The 9,572-nt window shown below is 41.1% G+C and overlaps 1 protein-coding gene across 2 annotated transcripts in view; it reads right to left on the reverse strand.

Moving 5' to 3' along the window:
- kif26ab (kinesin family member 26Ab) overlaps positions 1-3,382 on the reverse strand; it is a 67,950-nt gene extending 64,568 nt beyond the window's left edge. The window contains exons 1-2 of one of the 2 annotated variants that reach the window (XM_029460678.1): positions 3,205-3,382; positions 2,775-2,993 (exon numbers count right to left, since the gene is read on the reverse strand). In XM_029460678.1, the coding sequence (XP_029316538.1) occupies positions 2,775-2,993; positions 3,205-3,267 (282 nt within the window). In that variant the 5' untranslated portion in view covers positions 3,268-3,382. Of the gene's footprint in view, positions 1-2,774; positions 2,994-3,095; positions 3,171-3,204 lie in introns of those variants that run through there. The other variant, XM_029460679.1, reaches the window with a different exon arrangement.
- Positions 3,383-9,572: the final 6,190 nt, after the last annotated feature.

The following is a 9,572-nucleotide window of genomic DNA, read 5'->3' on the forward strand; positions in this document are numbered from 1 at the left end:
TCCAGTCCTTTTGGCTCCCATTCTCCCCGAATGTCATCTTTCTCATGGATCAGCGAATACAATTATGGTTAGCCTTTTCAAAATACAGATATCAAGTGACAGAGCTTCTGTCTAAACTGTGACTGCGGGACTTGAGCTGCTGCAGCCTGGCCACAGGCGAGGAATTATAGTCCTTACAGGTCACATTGACTCCTGGCTCCTGGCTCTTTACAAACCTAATCGCCTGTTGTTATCAGTGACACTCTCTTAACTTTTTCATGAGATGGTTGATGGTACAGGCACAAAGAACACTTTCCTCTTGTTCAATCCCATCATAACAAAACCAAAATATGATGTATCCCTGTCGGGTCAGAGACTTACAAAAAGCAGAGAACAGTTAGCATTTATGAGCTGAGGTTAGATCTAATCCAGAGGCTCTGATTACAGTAAGAAGCTACAGGGTTTCTTTGAAGTTGAGGTTTAAGTGATCGTCTTTCTTTTTATCATACCTTACCTAGCCACTGTGTCCAGCCACAACACAGTCTACAATTATTGAATCCAGACTGTCTGCTATTTACTACTGAAGTCATTCCTTACTGTAGGTTTTAATTATGCAAATTAAGTAGGTGAATTCCCTTGATTAGATCCAGTTGGGAGGTTGTCAGGCTGCCTGTTAGCAAAGGGAAATTTTTTCACACTGTTTTCTTTCAACATTTGCTGTTTGAATAACATGAAATGTGCCATGACAGCTGAAACCTAAGGGTGGTAGCTCAATGACGATATTTCAGCAAAGTTCATTTGGGGTTGAGGCCTTCAACACAATGTCATAAAGTATTTATAATTACAAAATCATTACAAATGAAGTGTATAGAGGGCAATATAGTTGCATGTGCAGTTTAAATAGTTTAAACAAAAAGTGTCACTGTGCACTTAGAGGCAGGAAGCATGAAAAATATTTAATTGCTGTCAGTTGATGTGGACGCATAAAGTAATATATTGTCATCTAGAGTTTTCTAATGGCCAAATGGTTTCTGTGCTAAACTTTCTGCGTCATTGCCAGGGTTCAGCAACACACCCTAGGCTACAGTGTGGAGGGAAAAGGCCTTTACTTCCCTACACTTGCAGGACATAGTGTAAGCAGGTTCCTCTAGACCCAAACAGGAAAACACAAAAGGCAGTGAACAGGGAACTTTCCCTCTAGTCGTTTTTGTGTAGAAAAGCACATTCACTCTACCCAAACACTCACTACTACTACTACTGTATTAAAACAATAAGTCTGCATGCAGGGTGAGGGGGCGAGGGATGTCTGGGGACCAAGCCGACTTCCTCTTCACAAAAACGGGACGGCAGGCGTATTGGGAGGGAGGGGAAGTGCGACCTCGGGTAAACAGTCTCCGCTCTCGTTTTTTCCCATGACAGTCGCAGACACAACACAGGCCGAACCCTAGCGGGTATCGTGATCACAGACACACCAGCAGGCCACCTGAGTCACCCTGTTGACCTTATTCCCTCCACGGAGGAAGCAATTTGGAAGCGATCATCCGTAACCGCGTCCAACCTATGAGGCCCAACAGGTGGGCAGCACAAGCTCACAAAGACAATGGGTTTATTATCCTTCCATACCATAACCCTGGTACAATAAGAGCACCCTGCCATCACTGTTTGTCACCCCAGAATTAAGGCCCAATTTAGCCATCAACAAGTGCAAAATAGGGGGGAAAGGGGCTGCTCCCAACTCTTTCTACAACACAGAGCACCTGGAGAAGGCCACAAAGTACTGCTGGAGGGTCCCACACTAAAAAGGGGAGGTCAGTTCCCATGGCAGATAATGGCAGTTAATGTGTTTACAGGGTGGACTTACCTGATACCTGAACATAGATCTGATATGCTCAGAACAAAGATTAGACCACACATGCAGATGTCTCTAACAGAGAGCCCAGGTGCTTCAGAAATGCCCCCTTGTTCCTTGTCTACCTGTTCCCGTATGAACATCGGGTGCTGTGGGATTTGGGGTAAACCTTGAAGAGCTGTAATCCAATCCGACTTTGGGTCTCTCGCTCTAAAACGGGACAACAAAGGAGAACCAGCCCGAGGGCAAACCCAGCCCGCCACAACAACAGCAGTCTCAGGGCCTATATTTAACAGCGGTGGGAATTGTGGGAGCAGCCATACAGGAACACTTTCAATGCACAGCGAAGGTCGACTGGGACTTAACTTCCTCCTCAGTCTCCAACATGAGCGGCTCGCTCACTTCAAACCCCACACACACACACACATACACACACACACACACACACACACACACACACACACACACACACACACACACACACACACACACACACACACACACCAGCAGCAAAATAAAGAGATAAGCATTGTTTAGCCAAACAATGGGCCACTTTCAAAGTCTCAAAAGCCTCCATTTTCACATCCAAGGCCAGTATTTGAAGTCAAGCATGCAATAAACAACTTTACAAGTGGATGGTGAGAGCTTTCTTGGTATACAATTATAAACCATAGAAAGGATCACATTTCATTGTTCATAGATAACCAGAGTAAGAGCAGGTGCAGGTGGAAATAAAAGGCCAAAAGACATCAGAAGTGCTAAAGAAGTGTTACAGCAGCTCAGACTGAGATCCCTCTGTGTATGACTTTTTTTTTAAACAACAAATATTGTAAAATCAGTTAAGGTGATCTTAGTATTTTAAACTTTAAGGTGTCAATGATTGTAAAAAGTTTGCATTTGAAAACAATATAGGCCTAAAAGACAGTGGGAAAGTTATTAAACCAACCTTCAGTGAATTTTGGTCAGCCAGGGCGAGCGCCTGCTTCTTCAGATCTGTGACTTTCTTTTGACATTGGTGGCAAAAGCCTCCCTTCTCCTCCGACTCGGAGATGGAAACCGACCCGGCGCCCTCAGGGGAAGGCCGGCTGCTGCACCGCGCGTCCTCCGCAGAGGGAAGTCTTTTCCTGGGGGTTACCGGAGACTCTCCACTCGGACATCCCTCCACCTTCAGCATGAGGAAAAAGTTCAGTTAACTTTAAATGTAGAAATAACAACAGGTCACACCTCCAGTGCGCTGAAGTGTGAGAGTGAAACTGTTTGTTTGTACCTTGACGACCCGGTTGAATACAGAGCACCTGCCCAAGCGCGCAAGATGTGCCGCGTGTAGTGGAACAAATCTTACTTTTACACTTTATCATGTGCAGTGAGACACTTACAGTGAACATGCGGTTGTTAGGGTCCCTTCCATCAGGAGCTGAATTGCCCCCAAATGAGCTCATTCTCCCAGATCAAGGTTACACCTTCAGGAGAACGTCTTCGTGAAACTCACAAGTGGTGCCGCTGTAACACGCAGGGCAGAGCCATAGGCTAGACTGAGACCTGACTGAGGGTTAGCAGTCATCTGTCAGATTGTACGGGACCAGTATCTACTTTACAGCTAAATTTACAGCGGAGGAGGTTTTGGTACAGGAAGGCGCTCAGCGGTGCGCAGGAGGCGGTGTTACTCCTGGAATGGGAGGGCTGAAGAAAACTTTTCCTGCAGCAGGGTGGGGGGCTATATGACGGTTAATATGCCATAGACCACTCTGAATTGTCTGTGTGATGAACAGTGATATATTAGTCTAATAATTTAAAGCCCATAAAATATTTCTTCTTGCTCTAAGGCTGGGAAATAATCTGATTCCACACTTTCTGGCAGTATCACATGCTCTTGTATCAGCCATTTCCAGCTCTCCTTTGAGGCTACAGGATGCTTACACTAAGTGCATTATTAAAACGCAGACTCCATGTTTTATGGCTTGATCATACCATGAAATGGAAACATTGTAAAAATTTACGCATCATTTTAATACACATGTTCCCCATATTTGTGAAATGTTGGCTGCACAATAGGAGTTAATACTGGGGTTCAGGAGAAAACAAGTACCACTAATAGAACATTCTAAATTATGAATGTCTTTACCCCCTAACAAGATCATAAGACTGGCATAATTGTTATAAATTGAACTGAATTCCACATTAAGCGCATTTTACCAAAGTAAAACGTGGATATATTGAGTCCAGTGTGATTCACGCTTCTTATATGCCAATCTAGAGTTGATTTATGGTCTTTCAGGCCATCCTTTGGAACAGAATAGATAATTTATCTTACTAGGTTTCTGTTTCAGCTGTGGCCGCACAGTTTCAGGTCAAATCAGCATCTGTTGCCTTTCCTTCCAGACGCAGGACTGCCTCGGTTTACCGTTAGTGTCTGGCGCCATCCTCTGGCAAAGGTACAGAACAGCATCTCGCAAACTGGACGAGTTGAGGTACTAAGGTTAAATATTTAATTAGTAAACTTTAAATATTTCATGTGGGTGATGTAAGCGACAGTGGCTGCATGCTCTGAAACATTTTCTCTTTTTCCTGCCCTCAAACGACCTATTTAGGGAAACCCAGTCTTTTGTCTTCTGGTTGTACAACTCACGCCAAATTATAGACGTGAATGGTAAATTGAAAAGTCTAAAGGGTCAAAAAAAAATATTATTTAAAGATGTTTTGAAGTTAACTGCACAATTGAGGATTTTTTTTTGTTTGGACACAAGGAAAATTGATTATGATTATAAATCTTCACAGTCCACAAACGCTCCCACAATAAGTTGTCAACCATTTTTAAATCGGCTGGGTCTTAATTTAGAATAGCTTTTAATTTGATTACCCGTTTCTGGAGGTATTTTGGCTGTTCCAATAATTCAAGATAATAAAAGTTAATCTGTGGCAAATACACTTTTATTCGCAGCACAATCTTGCAAAAGTGTTCAAAAAGACAAACTGATAATGAATCAGTGAATCAATGAATCGGCAAGTATGAAGTTCGGGAGGAAGAGAGGGGATTGAGGATGCTGCGAGGTGCTCTTCAAGGTCCTGGATAGCAGACAGGAGACACATCAGATGTTTGTCTCGTCACTATTTCAATTATTGTACACAATCATGAGATCATCCTTTATTATAATCTGTCTTTCAATCATCCCTTCAGAGTATTCTTACCTTGTTTTTTCTCTTGAGCAGGTGACTTGTAAATCCAAATATGATGTCGGAGTCAACGAAGATTGCCCCCAGGTCTATGACGCTGGGGTTGGGCTTCCCAGCTCCGGGAGACCCCGATGAGTTTGGCAAAGCCATGTGGGCTGCGAGTGTAGCCTATAGAAAATATTCCACTCCTAGACAAATCTATTTCATTTGTATATCCATCTAAATAATTACTCTCGTATCCTCCAAAAAGATCCACAAAGCTTTTTAATCCGGACATCCAGTGACTCACAGTGAGCGCTGTGTGCACGTGTGCGTAAAATAACCTCTCAGATTTCCAGTGGTCCGAAAAGACAATAAAGCAATACAATCCATCCGACATGCAAAATAAAAGGTTCACATCCAAGTGAAATACTTTTTTTTAAGCCATCCCGAGGCTGGTCATGCCTGATCTCTGAGCGCTGCAGGTCTCAGACCGAAGGAGCACCTTGTGCATGTGCTGCTCTCTGTTCTCCAGCCTCTCTTTCTCTCCCTCACTCCCCCCTTCTCCTCCCTCTCTCTCGCTCACTCACTCACTCACTCACTCACTCACTCCCCCCTGTCAGACAGTGATGACCTGCTCTCCCACCCGATTTGCTGGTGCATCGTTGTCATCCCCCCCACGAGGATGTAAAACACAATGACAACCCTGGCAATAACCCCTAACGACAGACTCCATGTAATATTCCTATAATATTCATGTAGGGACTTGGAGTGTGTCTGTGGCATGCAGTAATGACCTCATCATAGCCTACTTTATGGTATGTCTTTCTCCTATATAATATTCCCATACTGTAATATTCCTGCAGGATGTACTGTATGGTTATAGTGTTGCTTTATAGCATTGTATTTTCACAAGGGAATATCTCATAGGAGACACTTGATCTCTTATTGATGATGAAGATCAATCTTAGGGATAGGTTGTTGTTTTTATTAAAAGAAAAATGATTTGATTTTTATTGATTTCCATATACCTTATTGCAGGCTTTATCCAAATCTATCAGAATGTGTTTTGAAATAATTAACACACTGAATAAAATTCTTGTGTGACCTCTGAGCAACTTGATTATTTAAGGTGTTTGTAGCTATTGATGCTAAATTATGCATCTTATGTCTAAAATTCTTGAATGCTAATCGATATTCAATGTAGAGCCTTCACCATATCTAGCAGGCCGAGGTTATCTTATAGATTGAACGGGTACTTGCATGTGGTTCAGTTTAGCCATCATGTCGGTGTAATTAGGCTGCCTGTGCAGTATTAAAGAAATTTGAATAACTGTGTTTTTAATGGGAGTCTAAAACAGTCTAAAACATAATTCACAGAACATTCTGTCCTGCTCAGATTTAATGCATGCATTTGAACCAGTTTCTCCTGAAGCTCAACAGCAGAGAGACAGACTAGTGATGGTGTAGTGATGATGTCATCCACACGTGGAGCTGCTCTACACAAGGTGAGCAGTGGGACAGTATGACAGCACCCACGTTGATTTAATTGAGACATGGGCATGCTTCCTGATTCACAGCTGGAAACTGCATTTAAATAACATTCATTTTGATTGTGACAACACAAACAAAAACTGTATGAATCAATGTCTAGCTCAGTGCTTTTGAATTAAAGGGATAGTCCTGTGATTTAGTCTTGCACTGCCATAATTCTGGAGGACTTAAAATATACATATTTAAAAAAAAAAAAAATCAAAGCAGCATAGGTTGAGATATTATGACTTTGTAGTTCTTAGTGTGGGCCAAGCTCCAGAAACACTGGATCCTACATGTCCCATAATGCATCAGACCGTCCCTGCTTAGGAAATGCCCACATCTTTCAAACTCCATGCCCTCATTTTGTAACTGAGGCTTTCTGATAATAAACAATATATATATAAGCTCCAAGCCAAAGTAGAGATAATGATATCACTATGATATCATTAGGGTTAATGGTTCGTCTTGGAGTGTAAAAATGTGCCTCTTGGATATTTTCATTAATAATTCTATGCTTCTGATTAAGCATATTCATCCAGAGGCTGAGTCCATATGGCTGTAGTTTGAACTTTAATTCATGTAATTCAATGTTTCTGACCTTCAAAGCTGCATGTCACTGGGACAGAAAGAAAAAGTTTGGGCAGATTTTTCTTTTTTGTTCTTCAGAAGGTCAGAGATGATTAAAAGAATCAAGATTTAGACTCATCCAACAATGATGCTTTGACAGCCGAGCAGAGGGGGGTAAATAATACATATTCTAGGGATGAATACATTATTTGTTGATCCCACAAAACACCTCTCTATCCACGCGACTCATCAGGCACTCGTCTTACACACACACACACACACACACACACACACACACGCACACACAGGGGGGAAGCAGCGGTTGTCAGCAGACCGATAATTACAATCCATAGTAAAGATGATTTACCACGACCGTCACCCAGCCCTCCCCACAGGAGGAGGTCTGGGTTGGGTCTCTCCCCGGCCGCTGATGAAATTCCGAGGACGGGATCCCCTGGGACTGCGTGTGCTGCTACATCTGCTGCCCTTACGCACGCACAGGGGAATCGCTCTGGGCATCTCATTAATGCCTCTCCTATGTCTTCTTATCCCCTTGCCCGTGAGACCTTTGCAGCTTTTCCCGGTGCACGGACAGGCTTTGCGAGAAACGTTTAGCAAATATTGATAGTTCTTGGCGCATAGAGAAGATCAAAAGGAGAAGGAGAAGGGGGCTGTCTAAAAGGAGACGGGGAATAATCGGTGCACAGTGCATTCATGAATGATTTATGCAGTATAAAGTAGCCTATATCTTGGGAAAAAGGCTTTCGGATTTTCTTGTGTCAGATTTTGAGTCTTTAGGTCTGGACAAGACATGAATGGAAACATGCGTCTAGAATTTAATCAAGACATTCACAGTCTAACTGAGTCCAGACTTGGACTAATAAGTGGTTTAATCAGTGTAACAGAGGGCCATAGTCCAGGAAATGTGTCATAAAGCAGGTGAAAAGCAGAGCTAGGTGACTCATGCCCATTGGTGGAATGTACATTTACTCACATACTGTAGGCAAATTAAGTTCACATTTTAGGTATTTGTACTTTACTTGAGTATTTCCATTTTAAACCAATTTTACTCTTCTACATTTGTCTGACTACTATAATACATTATAATACCCTCCTGTCCTATAAAAACTATGTATCTCCTAATTTTGTGATTTTGAATGTTTATGTTGAACTGAAGGATGAAGGAAATGTTTGTTTATGGGTTGAGAACACTAAGCTACATAAACTATTTAAAAACCCTCTTGGATTACCTGATAAATGCATCGTCACAAAGCAGTTTTTCTTTTTTTTTAACTTCTTTTTATTCTTATTTTTCATTATACAAAATCAATTTTCCATGTAGATTTAAATACAGTCTGTTATTATCGCCCCCCTTCTCTAAGCTTCCCACATCATCTGGTCCAGGGTCATACAAGTCACAGAAAGAGGAAAAATTGAACACATAAAGTAAAATAAAAAGTAAATAGATGAATAATAGTAGTAGTAATAATAATAATAATAATAATAATAATAATAATAATAATAATAATAATAATAATAATAATAAATAATAATAATAATAATAATAATAATAATAATAATAATAATAATAATAATAAAAATAATAATAATAATAATAATAATAATAATAATAATAAAATACAACTGCATACCCAGAACAATGCAGTGCAGTTCAGGCATCGTGCAAGGAGGGTATAAAAACAGGGCTGTTTTTTAGAGCTCATGAAAAGTTGATTCTTTAGAGCTACGTGGTTCTCACAGCACAGCAACGCTTCAAACATAATATGATGATCTAATAGAATATGATGCATTGCTGTAGATTAAACTACATATGTATTAGTAAAACATTGACAGGGATAGTGAGTACTCTTTGAGTAAATTTAGCTGATTATACTTACATATTTTTATTCAAACAAAGTTCTGAATGCAGGACTTTTATTTGAGTAAACGATCTGAATATTTGCACCACCGCCCGTGTCTAATTCTTTATCTACGTGAAACAAAAATACAGACAATTAGTCTCCAGAAAATGAGATGGAAAATAATAGCAGATGCACTGACGTTTCAGTATATTGGATCGCGACCATCCCTGAAGACTCTCCCATCATCCCACACGGACTCAACAGAGACAAATGATTCTTTATTGACTTGTTTTAATCAGTACCTCTGAATAGTGGCAACAGTAAAGCAAAAAAAAAAAGACGAATGTTACTGCAGCAGCAGAGCTGTTAAAAATGTGTCTGTGTGCCAGCAGAATGAAATTACTGAAGCCTGATGACTTTTACAACCCCCCACAGCTCCTGGACTGCAGTTGGCATTGTAACACAAGGGGGCACAATGAGAGTAGAAGACAGAGAGAGATAGTAAGGAAACAGAGACACAGAGGAAATCACACAGTTGCTCGAAAATAATGAAAAGTCAGGCCTTGAGAGACGTCTTCCTTTTTAAAGATCCATTCAAAGGCAGCATTTCCCCAAGCTGGTAGCATTTG

This window comes from Cottoperca gobio, chromosome 22 (genome assembly GCF_900634415.1).
Source record: "Cottoperca gobio chromosome 22, fCotGob3.1, whole genome shotgun sequence".
NCBI classification, from domain to species: Eukaryota; Metazoa; Chordata; class Actinopteri; order Perciformes; family Bovichtidae; genus Cottoperca; species Cottoperca gobio.